The following is a 19,685-nucleotide window of genomic DNA, read 5'->3' on the forward strand; positions in this document are numbered from 1 at the left end:
TATATATATATATATATATATATATATATATATTTTATTCAAGCCTAAAACAAGAGAGAGCAACAAAATCATAAAACCAGAGGGATGTATGACCTGTTTTTGTGACATTAACACATCAGGCAGGTTTGATGACAATGGCTGCCATTCCTAGTGAGCTCTCAAGATGTTTGTTAAAGGTTTTCAGGGAAATTTTATTCTTCCTGTGCTTCATCCTTGAGAACAGTTGTTCACAAATGTACTGCTAAAAAGTGATGACATGAATAAAGCATGACTGTGGGTTGGGGGATGTCTCTTACTGGAAAGACAGGGCTTAAAAAAAAGTCTAACAAAGAGACATAATCTGATTTTTGAGTTGAGTGTCTGATTGCAATCCCATACAACCCATATTATATTATCTGCAGATTTTCAATCTGTGTTAACTAAAGTGTAGTTGCAAATACACAAAAAAAAAATTGATCTTTTTCATCAATCTTGAAACCTGTTCTCAAGTTCCTGTTTCAGAACAGGAAGCACGGCTGCGTATCTTTCTCTGTTCACAGGACTGAGTTTAGCCGATGTATGAAAATGCATAAAATTGTTTGCCATCACTTGAGTTAGTGCAGCCCTAATTAGCCAAAAATATTGTGTGTTTCATGAGCCATCCTTCAAACAGGAGCAATGGGAAGAATGAGTTGCTTTCCTTAACCTGCCTGAGATGAATTAAAGTGTTATGGTTCAGAAAGCTTTTTTTGTAGTCAGGCACTGATGTGCTTTCACATTTTATAGCAGGTTTGTGATAGAAAATAAGTGATTGCACATTAAAGGATGTTTCAAAATGACAGCGTTTGTGGTAAATATTTCTTTTCAGCATGTCACTCAGGCAGTCAGAAGGAAAGATGAGGAGCATGAGGATTCTTCTTCCTCTGCAGGTCAGATTGTGTCCTTTCCTTATTTTTTGTCTCATGTGGTGCTGATAGTAACTACTCTGTTCAAGTCATAGATGTTTAAGGTATGTCAGTAAAATAAGTTGGAGGTTGTTTTTTTCTGAACAGTAACTGAATATTTGCAGTACAGTCTTAGTCTAGGAAGGAACCTGTTTCTGTTTTGTGCTTGTTAAAGAACTTGTCACTGGCAACAAGTAAGCACTGCATAATGTGGATGGATTTGATGTAATATTTTTGTGACATGGAAAAATATGAACCATTACATCCTTGTCTGCTAGGTGACTGAGGTGAGTCGTGAGGCTGTTGACCAAGATTTGGGAAACCATTTCTCTTCCTTTTTACCTTTGTGTTATCAGGAGAAAAAGGTCATTCAAAAAAGGTGAAGCTATCCAGTGCTAAGCTAGGATCGTGGCAACCGCTCTCAGAGAGCAGCAGGAAGTTTCTGGAAGGTGTGATGGACTCAGGAATACTGTAAGTGCTGAATATCCTGGTGATTCTTTTCTGCTTCACAAGGAATAGACTGAAAATCATAATACTGCCTAGGTCAGGAAAGCTTTGGAGATCTTCTGGTGATGTAGTTGGCTGGATACATTTTACCTGGTATAGAATCATTTAATTTTGAAAAGACCCATTATGATCAAGGCCAACCATCACCTAATTCTACCACACAAACCACTAAGCCATGTCCCTAAACACCCCCTCCACACATCTGTTAAATACCTCCAGGGCTGGGTGTTCAACTACCTCCCTGGGCAGCATGTTCCAAGGTCTAGCTGCCCTCTCCATGAAAACAATTTTCCCTAGTACCCAATCTAAACTTCCCATGGTGCAACTTTAGTCTGTTTCCTTATGAAAGTGATAAAATCACTTCTTACCTGAAAAGAGAGGCTAACAACCACCGTGCTCCATCCTCCTTCCAGAAAGTTGAAGAAAGCAATGAGGTCTCCCTTCAGCCTTCTCTTCTCCAAACTGAACAACTCTTTTTCCCTCAGTCTCTCTTCGTATGTCTTACTTCCCCATTCCTTCACCTGCCTCGCTGCTATTCTCTTCACATGCTCAATCAAGGCAACTCAGTATTTTGCTTGTAGAAAGGGCTCCAAAACTAGACGTGGTACTTCAGATATGGTCTCACCTGAGTACAGAGTACAGAGGGGCAGTCCTTAGCACAGTTGGACACTGTTTCTGATGAGAACTAGGGACACCATTGGCCTTTTTGACCATCTGGGCTCACTGTTTGTATTCATGTGGCTGTTGACCAAAACCCCTCTTGTGTCCTTTTCTGCCAGAAAGTGCATGATGTAATACTTTGCCTGAAGCTGGGAATTTTCATCTAGAGAAGTTCTGACTGTTTTCACTTGTCTTGATGCATTCTTCATGTTTTCAGGCTTTCTGATAAAATTTTTGCCTTTCTTTCCAGATCTATTTTGTGCCAACAGAGTAAGGGAAAAGAAGATGTTCAGAAACACCTCAATTTGCTGAAAGAAAGGTAAGAAATTATAATTTTGGGTCTGGTCATCTGATTTCCTACTGTACATGCAGTATGATGGCAGTCAAGATGATCTGCTCCATGACTTTCCCTGGCCCTGAGATCAGACTGACAGGCCTGTAGTTCTCCAGATCCTCTTTTGTGCCCTTCTTGTAGGCAAGCATCATGTTTGCTAATCCACAGTTAATGAATTTTAGAATTCCACTTTGGAAAATAATTTAAGACAGCTTTTCTTCCCATCTTGATCCTTTTACTTCACTGGCAGCAATTGTGCTAAACTGTTTTATTTCTCCACAGGGAAGTTAATAGTTAGTTTTCTTTTTATTTTGAAAAGAAAAAAGACAAAACTCCTAACAAGTCATTCTTTTTTTCTTCTTCTTATAAATGAAGGGTGCTGAGAGTCTTCAAGACCTTAAAGGTACCCTCAGGGAAGCTGAGCAACCTGAGCAATGTCCTGAGGTTTCAAGTGGCACAGAAACAAATGCTTGAGATGAATGAAACAGCTTTGGTACAGTTGCAGGTATGAAATGTGCAGAAGGGAAGGAAATAAGTTTTAAGCTCTTGCTATTCATAGAATGGCCTGGGTTGCAAAGGCCCACAGCGCTCCTCCAGTCCCAACCCCTGCTGTGTGCAGGTCACCAACCAGCAGCCCAGGCTGCCCAGAGCCACATCCAGCCTGGCCTTGAATGCCTGCAGGGATGGGGCATCCACAGCCTCCTTGGGCAACCTGTGCCAGTGCCTCACCACCCTCGGGGGGAAAAACTTCCTTCTCATATCCAACCTAAACCTCCCCTGTCTCACTTTAAAACCATTCCCCTTTGTCCTATCACTATTCCTTAGTGTGCTGCAACATTATGGTAGGACTGCTGGCTGTGCCTGTGCTGCTCTGAAGGTGCAGTCTGCTGTTTTCATTGTCACCCACCTTTGCTGCAGAACAGAGTTTTAGTTCATGGGTTTTTTTCAGTATCTTGACTGATGCTTTGGAGAAGAGACAGGAAACCCCCAGTGACTTGCACAGTACTAATGAAGATATTAAAGAATCTTTAAGTTCAGTTGCTGTTCTGGTTTTCTTTTTTTTGGTTTGTTTTTTTTTTTTTTCCTGTTCTTTAGGACAGCATGTGTAGGGATTTTTATACTTTTTCTTAAATACAGAAGTTCTACCATCTCTGAAGTTGATGTCGTTCTGGTTTTGCTTATGTTTCATCTTAGGAAGAAATAAATGAAGCTGAGAAATCAGCAGAACACACAGAAGAAACTATACTGAGACTGCAGCACAACATCGAGGTGCTCAAGGGCCAGTTGGAGGAAGAGGAAAAAAAAGCCGGGAAGGTACTGACAGTAGGTCTTGCTGCATTACAGGAGAAGCTGTTTTAAGAGCCAGCAGAGCCAAGCTGTTTTGCGGAGAAGGTTGTGTATGAAGGCCTCATCTGCCTTTAGAAATGTACCTTTTCAGTTTTTCAACTTCAGTTGCAAAATTAAAAACAAACAAACAAACAAAACAACTTGGGTAATGACAGTTTATTTTTCTACTTGTGTGTTTGATATTTGTTTGTCCTTATTAGTCTTGTTTATTTTTCCCTTCTAGCTGTTCCGGGAAGGTGACACTAAAGAACTTCACCTTCCAGAACTCCCCAAATGCAGTTTACAGGCATCCACTTTGCAGGTGAGCATGGAGTATATTTTCAGAGGCAATTTGATCAAGAGAAGGAAGGCAAAAGTTTGTTTATCACTTAACCAGTGCCAGAAAGGCCAGTCTAGCAGAAAGATTTTTCTTTTTCTTTCTTTTTTGTTCAGAGCATATAGCTGTGTTTTAAAAACAGAACAAAGCCCTTGAAAACGTGGCACTTAAAGGAATACCTGTTGTGTCTTTGGAACCCTACGGTCCTAGGGAGCCTGTAATCATTTCTGGTGCATATCTATGGATGGAAGGAAGCCTATCTCATTCTGTACCTTTGAATCTCTATTATTTTTAGCTGTATCTAAGTACAGCTAGGCTGCATGAAAGTGTGATGGAGTGAAATTCCTTTTGGACTCAAGGTAATCAGTTTTTTATTGCCTACTATTCTTTTCAGGAAGAGATTTTGATGGTAGAAAATCAGAAGGGTCTTTTAGAGGATATGAACACCATTCAGCAGTCAGCTGACATGAGGAATATGTTGACCTTCATTGAAAAGATCTATGAGAAGGTGGACTTTGTTTGAGAAACTTAAACATTTGGAGTCTTCTCTGAAACAAGATTTATGCCAGTGTGTTCTGTGGTACAGTGGGACACCATACTGGGTCATGGAAATGGCACTTCTGTTCTTAATGGCTTTACTGTTGTGCTGCTGAATATAATCCAAGCTGTAAATTTGTATCTGCATTTTATTTTCTTTGACATATTATGGCTTCTTTTAATGTTGAAATCTGTTGTCCCATGTGAAGGGAGGGAGGAAGGTGGCAACTAACACTTATTTTGGGATTAAGTCCATCTTTAAACCTGAAATGTAGTACAGATATGTTTATCTCATACTCGGTTACAAGTCTCCTTATCAACTTTTTGTTTAAAAGTAACCTAAAATCGTCTCCATGGCAGGAGATTAAAATTCCTGTTGAACTGGTAGAAATTATTCATTTATATTTACATTTTCATATTCAGTGCTTCTAAAAACACACTTCTATGTTGTTTACGCTCATGATTGGAGAAAGTGGGTAAGAAAACTATAGAGCAAATTTTTTAAGTTGCGAGTTGTGCTCACCTCATTTCATTCATTGCCAGTTATTTTCCAGCTTCACAGAAAGAAAATGAAGTCAAACATCCATTTTCACATGTCCTTTCATCTCCTGTATTTTTTTTTTCCAAGGTAGTTTCTATTGTAAGTGGTTGAGTTATTAAATAGTGCTTTCTCTAACCAAACTGTCAGCTGGAACACAGTGCTCTTTACATTGACTTACCACACAGATGCTTGTTGTGTTGCTTACTTGCTACTGAAACTCTTAATAAAACCTGAGACAATCGTCTCATAATTTCTTCTCCTACATTTAGAAGGAAAACTAGATTATAAATGTTTCTAAATACTTTGGATAACTCTGCTTACTGACATAATTGTACAGTGTTTATAAGATGCTGCAAATTTTAATGAGGGAAGTCTCTCCTTTATTTCCCTGATGCAGGAGAGGGGTCTCACAATAATAATAAAACTTGTAAAAGCTTTGCAAATCTATCCTTTCCTGTCCTGTTTCCTGCAACCAAGCAGAATATCCCAAGTTGCTTCTGTAGCACCTGGAAGTAACTGAAACTTCAGTTTCACAAATATTAGCTTCAGGTGGGTGAGCTACAAGCCTCAGATTTGTTGAGATACTGCAAGAATATAAATCCGTATTCCATATCAGCTCTACCTTGTGCTCATCCAACCTGGCCTTGAACACCTCCAGGGATGGACGGGGCATCACAGCCTCTCTGGGCAGCTGTTCCAGCACCTCACCACTCTCACAGCACACAACTTCCCCCTGACATCCAACCTCAATCTGCTCTCCCTCAACTTCAAACCATTTCCCCTTGTCCTGCAGTTATCAACCCTTTCAAAGAGTTGATTCCTATTTGGTAAAATGAATGCTGAAAGGTATTTTCTTAACACCAAGGTGTTGAGTTGAGCAGTCTGAGCTTCAGCAATTTGCTTTGTTAATGTACCTCTTCTCTGACGTGGGGCCAGGTTGCCTCTGTGTCTCAGTCAGTGCCATTGTTTTTCCATCCCTCAGTCTGCTGGCAACAGCTGTGTGAGTTGATTAGTGATGGCTATTGGGATATACCAGTCTTCCCATCTGCCATGGGTTTCTGCATCTAGCAGGTTTCTGCTAGTATATGCTTTTGTTTGGGGAAAAATTCTCTTTGCAGTATCAATTCCATAAACTTTTTGTTTTGCTTTGTTAACAGATGAGTCAGGAAAAGCAGAAAGCACGCAGAGCTGTCTTTCTCTTATTCTTGGTAAGGGGAAAATTCCCCTATGCACTTCTTGGTGATGGCTCAGCAAGCAGCAATGTTCTTTGCAATAGCACGAGGCCAAAGGGTCCTGATGTGTCTGGGTGGCAGCCCTGAGCCATGAGTACTGCTCAGCTCCCACTCTGCTGGGGGAGAGCAAAGTGTGAAGTGGGGTTGACCAGGGTTTACGTTTTGCTCTCAGCCTATTCCCACTTCCTCTTACCATCACTAGGAGGTGGGAGGCCTCTGCCAGCTGGAATTTGTAGTCGGTGTACATGCAATATTTGAGTGAGAAAGTGCATTGCAAAAGCAGCAGATATTTGCCAGTGTTGTGTGCTGCATTTACCAAGGTTTTATAGCTACAGAAAATTCAGGAATGATCTTGGATTTCTGGACTAAGGTCAACTTGGATTAAGATTTTTCCTGAGCAGTAATGTTGTACTCCAAGTAAACTTAATTTCTTCTCTATCTGTGGTGGACATGCAGGATGCATCTATATTAATGAAAAAAATGTACAGGGCTGTAGTGTTGCAAGTCTTCCATCAGTGCAGAAGATGAGTAGCTGCTCTACAGATGCACATGTCATCATGTGGTGGAAGAAGATTTTGTGTTTCTTCTCAAGGTGAGATTTTTCTCAGACAGCTGTACCCAAAGTGTCCAATAGATGAAGTACTGTCATAATTACAACTGTGGCCCTTTTGATGGCTAGCAGTCACTGACTTATGTTATGTGAAAGTGCGCTCTCAGGAAAAACACAGTGTAATTGTATAATCTGCTCCTTCAAGCACTGAGATCGTGCCTTCAGTTATCTCATGCCTTCAGACGCTTCATTTGTAAGATATTCAAGATTGGGGTATGGATAGGCTGTAAGATTTGTAAGATATTTGTAAGATTGGGGTATGGATAGGCTGGATAGCTGTGCTAAGGCTAGTGGGATGGAGGTCAACAAGACCAAGGGCCAGGTCCTGAACTTTGGTCACATCCACCTTAGGCAACTCTACAGGTTTGGGGCAGAGTGGCTGGAAGACTGTGTGGAAGAAACTGACCTGGGTTGTTAACTGATACTCAGCTGAACGTGAGCCAGCAGTGTGCCCAGGTGGCCAAGAAGGCCAACTGGCATCCTGGCTTGTATCAGAAATAGTGCAATCAGCAGGAGCAGGAGGTGATTGTCCTTCTGTACTCAGTCTGGTGAGGATGCACCTCAAGTGCTGTGTTCAGTTTTTAGCTCTTCACTAGAAGAAAACATGGAGGCCCTGGACTGTGTTCAGAGAAGGCCAACAAAGCTGCGAGGGATCTGGAGAACAAGTCTTACGAGGAGTCACTGAGAGCTACAGAGAAGTCATCTGAGCAGCCAGGGATTAGGTTAGGAAAGCTACAACCCAGGCAGAATTAAACATAGCCAGGGTCATGAAGGTAAACAAGAAGTAGTGCCAACCTCATGAAGTTTCACAGGGCTAAGTGCAAGGTCCTGCGTCAGGGCAATCCCAAGCACAGACTGAGGTTGGGCAGAGAATGGCTTGAGAGCGGCCTTGAGGAGAAGGATTTGGGGGTGTCAGTTAATGCAAGATTCACATGAGCTAGCAATGTGCACTCACAGCCTGGAAGGCCAAACATAGCCCTGGAAGCACTCAAGGCCAGGTTAGATGGGACTGTGAGCAACCTGGTCTAGAGGGAGGTGTCCCTGCCTACAGCAGGGGGTTGGAAGTGGGTGATCTCAAAGGTCCCGTCCAACTCAAACCATTCTATGATGTTTAATCTATAGAAGCGGAGGCTCGGGGGAGATCTTATCACAGTCCCTAGAACCTTGAAAGGAGGTTGTGGCAACATGGGGTTTGGCCTCTGTTTCCATGCAATCAGTGGTAGGATGAGAAGGAATAGCCTCAAGTTGCGCCAGGGGAGATTCAGGTTTGACGTTAGGAAAAATCTTCAGAAGAGTGGTCTGGTGCTGGAATCGGCTGCCCAGGTGTGTGGTGAGGTCACTGTCCCTGGAGGTGTTCAAGAAACGTTTGGATGTTGCACTAAGAGACATGGTTTAGCGGGGAAATGGTGGCATGTAGATGGTTGGACTGGATGATGTTGGAGGTCTTTTCTGACAGTGGTGGTTCTGTGATTTCTTGTTACACTGGATTTCTTATATTACAGAGGTGTTTTATTTAAAGGCAAATATGTGGTAGAAAGGCAAACATCTAATTGTAATTGTGCTCTTTAACATCTTTATTAATGACATCGATGAGGGAATTGAGTGCACCCTCAGCAAGTTTGCTGACGACACCAAGCTGAGTGGTGCGGTTGATACGGTGGAAGGAAGGGATGCCATTCAGAGGGACCTCGACAGGCTGGAGGGCTGGGCTCGGGTTCAACACGGCAAAGTGCAAGGTTTTGCATTTGGGCCGGAAGAACCCCAGGCACCCGTACAGGCTGGGAGGAGTGGTCCTTGAGAGCAGCTCGGCAGAGAAGGACCTGGGGGTCCTGATGGACGAGAGACTGAACATGAGCCAGCAGTGCGCTCTGGCAGCTCGAAAGGCAAATGGGATCCTGGGCTCCATCAGGAGAGGGGTGGTCAGCAGGGACAGGGAGGTGATCGTCCCTCTCTACTCGGCTCTTGTGAGGCCCCATCTGGAGTCCTGTGTCCAGGTGTGGAGCCCTCAGTACAAGAAAGACATTGAGATTTTGGAAAGGGTCCAGAGGAGGGCAACTAAGATGATCAGGGGGCTGGAGCACCTCCCCTATGAGGACAGGCTGAGGGAGTTGGGCTTGTTCAGCCTGGAGAAGAGAAGGCTGCGGGGTGACCTCATTGCAGCCTATCAATACCTGAAGGGAACCTACACCCAGGAAGGGAGTAAACTCTTCAAAAGGGCTGACAACAGCAGGACTAGGGGAAATGGATCCAAGTTGAAGGAGGGAAGATTTAGGTTGGATGTTAGGGGGAAGTTCTTTACAAGGAGAGTGGTTAGGCCCTGGAACGGGCTGCCCAGGGAGGTTGTGGATGCCCCGTCCTTGGATGTGTTCAAGGCCAGGTTGGACGGGGTCCTGGGCAACCTGATCTGAATGTGTGTGTTTGGTGGCCCTGCTAGGCAGGGGGGTTGGAACTACATGATCCTTGAGGTCCCTTCCAACCCGGGTGATTCTGTGATTCTGTGATTCTGTAATTTGCTTGGACTACGCTGAGGAAACAAGATAACATCTTTCATTTTCTAAAGCTGTTCTCACTGACTTTTGATACCTGTTCTATTGTCAAATCCTTTTTCAAACTTTGCCTTCTGTGGAACCTGCCCTGTATTTTCATACATGTCAGTTAATGTTTACAATTCAGAGGCAGAAGAAGAAATAAAGTTTCTCTATTATTTAGCCCAGATTAGGCAATCAGTTAGGTTGATCCTTGAGTCACTGATAATTCTGGTCCACAACAAGTGCCCTTTCACAGTGAGTGGACTTTTTTTATTGTTCAGTAGCTTGTGGTAGTAAAGGTAATGAGAGAACAATTGGACTAGGTGATCTTGTAGATGCTTTCCAACCTTGTGATTCTATGATTCTAAATAAAAAATAAAATAACATTTTGGTTTAGATGTGCTGAAGACTTTCATTACGATGCAGTGTTGCGAATATTTTTTGCCAAAGGAAGCCGTGAAAAAGTCAAGACATTTTCACATTGAATTGATGCTGATTTGAGCCCTAAGAGCGTGCTACAGCACAGATTTTATAGGGTTTGGGGACAACGTTAAATGAAACAGCAGGGCTGAGGTCCAGGTCTGAGGAGGAAACTCCAGGAGGAGGCTGGAACGTGAACCTCTGCAGAAGGCTGGTGAAGAAGAGGAAGAGCTCCATTTTGGCAAGAGTCTCACCAGCACAGATCCTCCGTCCTGCAAAGACATGCAGAATGTGGGGGAACAGAATCAGCTGGAGCTGATATTCAGTGGTTGGAAGATATCAAACACCTTTCAGCACCTTTTATTCTGGGGAAGAACAGAGACTTGAAATGCCGTGTCCCAAATATGAACAAAGGACAAAGCAACACTCAGAAGTACATGGGAGCATGAGAGAGGTACTCAGATATTTGGTCTTAAAGGAGTAATTGTAAAGCCACTTAGTCACTATTTTCTTTTCCTAAAGAGGGTTGGTTGTATGCTTGTATTTGGGGATACATGGAAATACAATCTAAATTTCTGAACTCCAGTTTTCAACAAAATATGTGTTCTTCTCCTGTAGGGATTTATTTTTGGTTCCTGAACCAACTGTGACTGGTTTTGTCCAGATTTTGGCGAGCTTAGCCTTATCACAGGCAATTTTTTATGTTATATTTTGACAGGAAAGACCTCAGAAAACTCACGAATGTTGGCTATGCCAGGACAGAGCTGCGAGAGGGTGGAGATAGTCTGTGGAACACTTAACATAAGCCTCCTTTTAGAATTGTTGTGAATGTAATTTTTTTTCAATCCTGGTCAAATTCAGCAGCTTATAAACTTCTTAATAATAGTTCAAGGCCAGAACTAATAACAGCCTGAACTAAGATTTGATTTTAACTTCCCTGTTTGACAAGGAAGAAAATGAGACACTATGGCATGGCTGTGCTATGAACCAAGCCTTCCAGGGAATGCCCAGATCTCACGTTTCCTGGATATGATTTCAGTGGGAATGTTTAGACTTGAATCTGATAAGGAAGGTTAGTGAATTGGGAATATCAGACATTCTTTCACAAAAAAAAAATGGGTTTTACCTTATATTGGATGTTGAGTATGATGAGAAAAAGCGTATTCAAATGTGACACAAAATATATACAAGGCCTATAAAAAGTGCAGAGTATTGTGGAAATGCTGGCCAGAAATTGATTATGGGAACTTAACTGAACAATGACAGAGCCTGAAAAACAGTAGAAATGTCAGAAAAGGAGCATCACTGTGAGAGCAGGAATATCCTGTGCTCTGGAAAAGGACGCGGGTATGTAAGATGAGGAGATCATCATTCTCTGTAGGAGACTCAATGGCAGCCACTTTACATCCTTTGTTATTAAAAGGAACTTAGGTATTAACATAATGTGACCCTTGTTTGTTGTCACAGGTTCAGAAGACCTGATCAGCTAATGAGGACTAATGAGGACTCTTGAAAAGGGACATTAAAAAGTTAAATTTGGTGCCCCAGGAAAATGTACAGAATCCACATTTCCTTCATGCTTTGTATGTATAGGATATATATGGCCAGAAATGCAGCTGTGTATGGGAAGAGCTAGAGCCAAACATTCACATATTGTAGAGCACATTGTGTTTGTAATGCAGAAATGTGTTATCTAAACATTCAGGAAATTTGCTGAAAACCTCCTTCACATTTAAGAAGTCACTACCAGTTCTGTTTTATAACGATTAAATACTGAGAAACTAAGAACCAGAGGCTGAAAGAATTAGCAGATGTTTGTGAGTACTACCTATTAACAGAAATGCATCCTGAGAAAGTTGTGAAATATAAGTTGAGCAATGATCCCATGAAAAGGGCAGTATGGGGGCTTTGATAACAAAGAACCACTGGTGTGAGCTGCCTAAGACTGGTACAACAGCAGTAAATAAAATGAGAAGGTACCTGCTGAAAATGGCATGAAAGCATCTTTCTTCACTAACTTTCCTTTGGAATCAAGAAAGTGTTCAGGATAGAACATGTCTGGTTTCTCCCACTGGGATTTGTCTCGCAGGACAGAGGTCAGCAAAGGGATGATGTAGGTTCCCTGCAAAATGAGACAGTGGAGGTATTCTGCAGTCAAATATTTCAGTGGAGGTAATGGCAATAAGATTTTACCATAAAGAAATCAGCCTGGACAACGAAATTATTCTGACTGCCATTGTGTGGCTTCACAAAAGCGTTCATATACATCACATTACCCAAGGTTGAGATTGGAGAAAAGCTAAAAGAAACAATCCCATAAGCATCTCACCTTGGGAATGAAATAGCCTCTGAGAGTGACATCTTCAGCAGTCTCATGAGGCAAATCCAATGGCAGGATATTAGCAAACCGCTGAACTTCATGGATAACAGCATCTGTATATGGCATTTGAGTTCGATGCTCAATGCGAGGGGGGTTTGACCCGATCACTTGATCTATCTCTTCTTGGACCTTTCCTGAGGAGAGAAACCAGTGCAAGAAAGAGACAATGATTCACCCCTCAGACATACTGCATTGCACTGATGCAAAACTACGGAAGATCTGGAGTGAAAACCACACACTCTGCCAAAATCTTTTAATAATGGGTGGTGAGCAGAACTACAGTGTCTGGTAATTTCTTTGCCAATAAGGATAATTGAAGAAGACTCTTCATAGTTCATATTTTCCTTGTCAACTAAATATATGTGTACAAGTGTGTATAAGTTCTGTTTTCTTATATATCCTTGCATTAAAATATTAACAACAGAACTAGTAAAATTACTTCTTTTTTAATTTCATGTTCTCTGCTGGGTTCTGTGTTGTTTTCTGGAAGGTGGGAGGCAGCAGCTTCAGATCAGCTTGGCAGAGGTAGCAAAATGTCCCTGTCTGCAGATGTTGGGCAAAGAGCAGTTCCCTGAATGCTTGCAGGCATTTTAAAGTGCAAGTCTCTTCCACTGGTTATCCACGGGGTGTTTCTGAAAGAAATCTGGAACAGCTTCATTGCCCAACACAGGATAGCTCTGTGTGTTGTTTTTTTCTTTTTTCTTTTTTTCCTAATCATTGAGATTTTACTGAGAAAAGAACTTAGTCCATACGAAAATTGTCAGTAATCTACAGTGTAGACTGGCTAATGTGTCCTTCACTGGGTCTGAACCACAGGGTGTAGTCATACCTAGATAATAATTAACTGAAAAGTTCATCTTTTTTTAACAGATTCATTAACCATCAAAGGTCCTATTCAGTTCTTCAAGTGCTGAATTGAAGAGCATCTGTCATAAAGCCACTTACTCTGAATTTCAGGGTACTTTAGCATCAGCAGAAAGCTCCAGTTTAGTGTGGTGGAAATGGTCTCAACACCAGCAGTGAACAAGTTGCTCACCAAGCTTAGCAGATTGCCATTATGGAAATACCCATTGGTTGTGGATTTCTCCTGAAAGAAGTGAATGAGGTAGAAGGGTGAAAACTTTAAGCTTTCCATGGAAAATGCCATACAGACAGCTAAATACTCTATTTAATATAAAGGACAAAGAGCTTTGGGCTTATACCCAGGTAACAGTGCTGACAGAGGTTTTGTTTTGTGTAACCGCTGCCCATGAATGAGGCCAGCTTCAAAGAGAGTTGGTTTATCTCTGTAGAAGGTAACTAAGATGCATCACAGCCATCAAATAAGGATCCCAGTAGGGCCCAGGGAGCTCTTTTGCTCTGTAATGCATTACGTTTTTGGAAGAGTCAAAAGGACTAGAACAGAGCATATGGAAAGGTGTAGCCTTGGTAAATGTACCCAACTAGTCTGGAGAAAAGCTTAAAGAAGGAAATTTTTGCTGATTGAAAGGGGTCAGAACTGCAACAGAATGAAATATTCATTCATTCAGAATGAAATACCCATTCACACTCACTGATTCTTCAACTGCGTTGGCTGAAGCTAAATTGCCAAAGAAAGCAAGCTATGGTTATTAGCACTCAAAGGAAATTGTGAAGGACTTCACAAAAGCATGAAAGTTTGAAGAAAAAAGATTCAGTTACCTCCTGCTGTTTAACAAGGAACGCATCAATGAAACTTCTTTGATCATTTTTGTCCAGAGTTTTGAGATTTTCTAGAAAAGTCACTTTTACATAAGCATGGAATTCGTCTCTGTTTTTGAGAAGAGTCTTGTTGGCCCTCAGGAGGAATCCAAGGTATGGGAAGATGTTATACATCTACAAGAGTGAAAGATGTTAGCATTTAGCTGCCAAAAGTCTAAGTACGTTTTACAGGAACAAATGAATAATATCATGTCCCCTTTTCAGATACAAAGAACGGAGACTTCACGTTAATATTTTGTTGTTTAGATCACGACAGGACAAATTCATGGTAGAAAATCCCCCAAGGACTGATAAATAAAGGAAACAGTAAAAATTCGAGGAGTACTACAGTTATTTCCCATGCATCTCAATCTGTGGCACACACAAACATACACAGAGCATAATTACAAAATGAAAGGAAGAAATTGGTGTGAAAAACTGTATCTTGCCACTGTTGCAATGGTACAAATGGTGGTATGTTAAACCCTTTCCCTCTGCAGAATGGAAGTTGAATTGTGCAGATGTGTATGGTGATATCTGTACTGCTGGCTGCACATGGTTTATCACTCACTGAGACATTTCCATATACAAGTAGCATGGAACAATATGTTCTGTATCAAGGCTTCTTATACAGGTAGCCCATGCCCTCCATAGCTTCTCCCTTTCCCATGTTCTGAGAGTGTACTGCATGGGCAGCTCACTGTACATGTGTGAGCCATATTCTGGGGAAAGTTATCTCACAGAAAATCAAACTGACTACCATATATTCCTTTATAATTATATTTTATGTTTTGTTTTATTTTATATTTTATGTTTTGCTTTATTTTATATTTTATTTTATTTTATTTTATTTTATTTTATTTTATTTTATTTTATTTTATTTTATTTTATTTTATTTTATTTCTCCCATTCACTTCACGTCAATACTCTGCAAACAGGAAATATCACAAGGGAAAAAGGAAGGAAGAAGGGAGAAAGCAATTTGATTTTTTCAGTCCAGATTTAACACTCATCCAACTACAATTTCAGTTGTTACGAGACTGAGGGTTTGGTTGTTGGATGCATGATGACCTGGTAGCCTTGTAAGCTTTGTTTTGTCCTCAAATGACTGAAAACTCTCTCAATATCTCAGTCTTTTTTGTTTAATACCCTCAATGGACCACCAGTATAATTTCACAATAGAATAGCAACATGAAAATGTTTAACATTACCGTAACCAAAGGTTTCCCTGCAAGCCTCATGCTTTCATTGGTCAGATGTTGAAGCCTTATAAATCTGGAGTCCTTGTAGTCAAATCGTTTTCCAAGTAATATTGATACGATAATGTTAGCAACCGCTGCGTTGATTATTTTACTAGCATCAAAGGGTTTTCCTACACAATGAACAAAAGAACACATTACATTGTGGGAAGAGACTATATAAGTTAAACAATGAATATTACTATTTATTTATTTTTATTATTAGTGACGAGCATTTATTGTCAGATAACCATACCAAATGAACAGAGGAGCCAAATTAATCAAATTGATTTAGCTCAAAGTAAACAGCTGAAGAACTTGAGAAGGTTATTGTCAAACCACAGGGTACCTGGGCTGGATGGGGCTGTGAGCAAACTGGTCTGGTGGGAGGTGTCCCCTCCTACAGCAGGGAGGTTGGAACTAGATGAGCTTAAAAGTCCCTTCCAAACGAAACCATTCTATGATTCTATGATAATTGGAACAAAACCATAGAGATCTGACGAACGTCTCATCTACCCACCTTCTTGTGACCCGATGACGTCTATCAGATAGCCATACTCCTCCACAATGCGGTCCTCAATGGCTCTTTTTCCCATCCCGAAGTCTCGTAAGGTTGTGAGAGTAAATCTTCGCATCACTTTCCAGTTTTCACCGTGAGCAAAAACAACTCCTGACACACAGAGGAGATTCCAAGGCAGTGGCAGATTTAGAGTAAATAGTTTGCAGAGAAATGACGTAGGCAGCAATAGCAGTAAGTTTGGAAACAGGTTAATTTCTGTCTGACTGAGGTAATAACAGTTTCCCTGAATTTGTTCAGGCTTCAACAAAAGACAGAAAAACAAAATTTGGTTCAATATTTGAATAGATCCACTGAAGTGAATGAGGTTATGACTCCCTATTTCCCGCGCCTTATATTTTCTCTCATTCTAAGTGATGTGACATCCTCTGCTTTTTAAGTAGGAAACAAAGTTTTTTTTGATTAGGAAAAAGAAAGCCAACTTACCATTTCCTCTGGTCAGATCTTCAAAGATGGGGATTTTAGGTCGCTCTGCAAACGCATCTGCCTGGTTTATGAGAGCTTCCTTCACTGTCTCATACCCAGAGATCACTACTATTTTCCTTTGACCCATCTGAACACTGAAGACAGGACCATATTCTTTTGACAGCTGACAGGAGAAGATAGCAGTGACTTACAACTTTTGCAACCTACAGACAAATTCACCATTTTTTCAGTGCTGCTTATTGACCTGCCTTGTCCATAAGTTATGAAAATGTTTTCCTAAGCAGTTTTGCCTAAGCTGGTACCTTTTTAGCTTGGTTTATTTTTACTTAACACAATGTTCTTGGTTCTCCTGACAATATGAGGTGGTCTGCATGACTGATCTTCCTTTCCAGAGTGTTTGTACAGGGAATCTGAAGGTAAGCATTTAGCACTGGCAGTCAAAGCCATCAGCAGCCAATAAGCAAGTACCAGCACCTATACAGAACGACATAGCAGCAGTGACATGTGTGAGAATTAAGGGCAGCGCTTTGGGTGGGGGTATTGTCATCCCAGACTCTTGTAGCTGCAGCAGAATTTGATCTTTACAGAGGGCTTTCCTCACTAACAGCCTTCTGCCATTTGCAATGTTGACACTGAGGGTGAACATATGCTTCCCAGTTGTGTTTATGTACAGAATATGTGTGAATTCTAAGCCTTGAGCTGAGCTCAAGTTGGGGGATCAGCTGTCTGATAGAATAGACACAGCAATTACAGCAAAAATACAGTGGTTCCATTGACCTGAAAGAAGATGGAGCCTGCTTTTGCCAAGCCAGTTAAATTGCATGGGATATCTGCAAATTATTTTCCAAAACTGCATCTCAGTGTTCTTTCAAATCTGTGGTTGTGACATTCATGCAGACATGTAGGTACAAATATCTCATTTACAATCATCACTGAGGAGAAGGGAAATTCTCTGGCATCTTTGTCTATGCACTTATGTGTGATTATGTGAACTATAGGATCATAGAATATCCTGAAGAATAGAATAGGATATCCTGGGAGCGATCCGCAGGGATCGTTTGATCCAGCATTGAGTCCAGCATAAAAGATAATGGCTACCTGTAGATAAGTCCTGTAGGGTCTCTTCAAATCAAACAAATGAAGGTTTCCAATGATGGGTAAGGCCCTTGGTCCTGGGGGAAACTTCTTTCTCTGGTGGTTACTCCAGACACCTCCAATTTTCATAATGAACAAAAAAGTCAGGATGAACACTAAAGCCATGGTCGTGCAGTTGCTCCAGTCCATCTCTATTCAGCAGAGTGTTACTACAAAAGAGACAAGAGAAAATGCAAAGTCTGGATTTCTGTATTATTGGAAAAAAAGAAAGAAAAAAAAGAAACACTAGTCCATAAACCTCTATTCCAGTTAGGGGTATTGCACTTTGTGACTAGCTTGTTCTCCTTCCCTGTGCCTGTTAATGAGTACCAGTGTGGTACAGATTCAGTTAAATATTTACCAAGCCTGTGTGATCGGGTGACCATCCATCATTGCCCAATAATGATAGCCCAGATGTCATGAATCTGCTGTTTGATATCAAAGTCATGAATTCTGCATGTCATTCAGCTTACTGATAGTTAGATTTTCACCCTTGTTACAGGCACAGCGTTGTTACCTTAAGTGCTGAAATCAGAATGCCAACATCCAAGTGATTAATACACAGAGATATTTTTGCTAAGTGCTTAGGCACTTTTGTAACTTTGCTCTCATTGGATTGATTGGGAATTTCAAATCACACAATCATGGAATCATTGACAGTGACAGAGACCTCTGCAAGTCATCTGATCCAATCCCCTCCCTCATGCAGGAGCACCTGGAACTACTTGCCCAGTGATCTACAGAAGGCTCTTGAACATTCCTCTCCAATGAGGAGAGTCCACAGGCTTTTTGGGAAACCTGTGCAGTTTACAACATTTTATTTATGCGTATTGTATTTAAAATATAGAGCTTTATCTTTGAGGTAGGCAATTAAACATCCATGGTTACCAGTGTGGAATAAGCAGACTCTTTAAATCTTAATTAGCGTAACTCTAGTAGAGACCTGGAATGATTGAAATGAGCTGCACTCTAGAGCTATCATTTTGTTGAGTGTAAGGGAGCCTAGCAAGGCAACTTCAGATATTCTTGTTTCTAAGCCCCATTGTCTGTGTCTTCATACATAAATCAATAATGATAGGAGCCAGAGCTTTAAGCCATAAAGCTTAAATGGTCGGATGGTCAGATCATTCAAACAAGAAGCACTAAGCACTATGATTCTATGATGCACTGAAGTGCTCTAAATCTCACTTAGCAATAAATTCTAGTTGATAGAAAAGCAGCACTGTTGAGCTAGGAATGCCTATAGTATGTTTAAACTACAAGAAGAGTGAGAAGTCTCAGGACAAGAGGAGAAAGGGAAATGGTTTCAAACTGAAAGAGGGTAGATTTAGACTAGATGTTAGGACAAAATTCTTTACTGTAGGGGTGGTGAGACACTGGAACAGGTTGCCCAAGGAGGCTGTGGATGTCCCCTTCCTGGAAGCACGCAAGGTCAGGCTGGATGTGGCTCTGGGCAGCCTGGGCTGCTGGTTGGTGACCTGCACACAGCAGGGGGTTGGGACTGGATGATCTTTGAAGTCCTTTTCAACCCAGGCCATTCTATGATTCTATGATGTGATTCTATAACAGCACATTGCTGGCTCATGTGGAGCTTGGTGCCCATCAGGACCCTCAGGACCTTTTCTTCTATCCTTTTCAGCATAGAGGGAGTGATTCATGGTCTTGTTCTTCCCCAGGTGCAGGACTTTGCCCTTTTCTTTGCTGACCTTCTTGAGATACTTATCAGCCTGTTTCTCCAGCCATTTGATATCCCCCTGGATGACAGCCAGATCCTCGGGTGTATCAGTCACTCCTCTTAATTTTGTGCCATCAGCAATTTTTCTGAGGTTACATTCTGCTCCTTCATCTAGTTGTTCAAGAAGCCTGGACACAGTGTTGATCCCCTATGTCCTACTGGCCCCAAACGAGACTTGGCATCACTGCCCACCACCCTACATGGCTGTTTGTTCAGCCATTTGAAACCTACCTCATTATCTCCCCAACCAGCCCATTCTTTATCAGCTTCACGATGGACAACTTATGGCAAATGGTGTTGAAAGCTTTGCTTAAGTTCAAGAAGACCAGATAGTTCTCAAATGCCCTTTTGACTCAAAAGCTACAGCAGGGCTCTTTAATAAACAAGTTGGAAGGGACAAATTGGTGCCATGGAAGCACTGGCTTGTCCAGTTCCTACTGGAAGTACTGCCCTGTTTTTTTCTCAACACAGAGCTTCCATTTCAGGTGCAAAACTGTTCAGTTTTGAAGAGAACATTGGCG

At 41.5% G+C, this 19,685-nt stretch overlaps 2 protein-coding genes across 5 annotated transcripts in view; one reads left to right on the top strand and one right to left on the bottom strand.

Annotated features, from left to right (window-relative positions):
* The window catches only part of CENPQ (centromere protein Q), a 7,791-nt gene extending 2,179 nt beyond the window's left edge, over positions 1-5,612 (top strand). For all 3 annotated transcript variants that reach the window (XM_042832610.1, XM_042832611.1, XM_042832612.1), the window contains exons 3-9: positions 848-908; positions 1,280-1,394; positions 2,341-2,409; positions 2,800-2,929; positions 3,619-3,738; positions 3,995-4,072; positions 4,482-5,612. In XM_042832610.1, coding sequence (XP_042688544.1) covers positions 848-908; positions 1,280-1,394; positions 2,341-2,409; positions 2,800-2,929; positions 3,619-3,738; positions 3,995-4,072; positions 4,482-4,610 — 702 coding nt within the window. In that variant the 3' untranslated portion in view covers positions 4,611-5,612. The remainder of the gene's footprint in view (positions 1-847; positions 909-1,279; positions 1,395-2,340; positions 2,410-2,799; positions 2,930-3,618; positions 3,739-3,994; positions 4,073-4,481) is intronic.
* A 4,063-nt stretch (positions 5,613-9,675) lies between these two features.
* LOC122167805 (cytochrome P450 2K1-like) lies at positions 9,676-17,787 on the bottom strand. 2 transcript variants are annotated; one of them, XM_042832631.1, is made up of 10 exons: positions 17,689-17,787; positions 17,394-17,599; positions 16,296-16,458; positions 15,813-15,962; positions 15,266-15,426; positions 14,016-14,189; positions 13,281-13,422; positions 12,285-12,469; positions 11,936-12,077; positions 9,676-10,227 (listed from the first exon to the last, which is right to left on the bottom strand). In XM_042832631.1, the coding sequence occupies exons 2-10, from the start codon at positions 17,577-17,579 to the stop codon at positions 10,040-10,042; spliced, it is 1,491 nt and encodes a 496-aa protein (XP_042688565.1). In that variant the 5' UTR covers positions 17,580-17,599; positions 17,689-17,787; the 3' UTR covers positions 9,676-10,039. The 2 variants fall into 2 exon arrangements, with proteins under 2 accessions (XP_042688565.1, XP_042688566.1); XM_042832632.1 differs by lacking the exon at positions 17,689-17,787 and having other exon boundaries at positions 17,394-17,682.
* Positions 17,788-19,685: the final 1,898 nt, after the last annotated feature.

Source organism: Centrocercus urophasianus, unplaced genomic scaffold, assembly GCF_019232065.1.
Source record: "Centrocercus urophasianus isolate 14NV4802_14NV808 unplaced genomic scaffold, USGS_Curo_1.0 seq_39, whole genome shotgun sequence".
Classification (NCBI taxonomy): Eukaryota; Metazoa; Chordata; class Aves; order Galliformes; family Phasianidae; genus Centrocercus; species Centrocercus urophasianus.

Bases quoted from the DNA above. Each gene is read 5' to 3' on its own strand.
- LOC122167805 (XM_042832631.1), bottom strand. From the start codon at position 17,579: ATGGACTGGAGCAACTGCACGACCATGGCTTTAGTGTTCATCCTGACT. The intron at 15,963-16,295 runs GTAAGTTGGCTT...TCTGTGTGTCAG, and splicing joins AGATCTGACCAGAGGAAATG to GAGTTGTTTTTGCTCACGGT. The intron at 10,228-11,935 runs GTACCTTCTCAT...ATGTCTTTGCAG, and splicing joins TTTCATGCCATTTTCAGCAG to GACGGAGGATCTGTGCTGGT.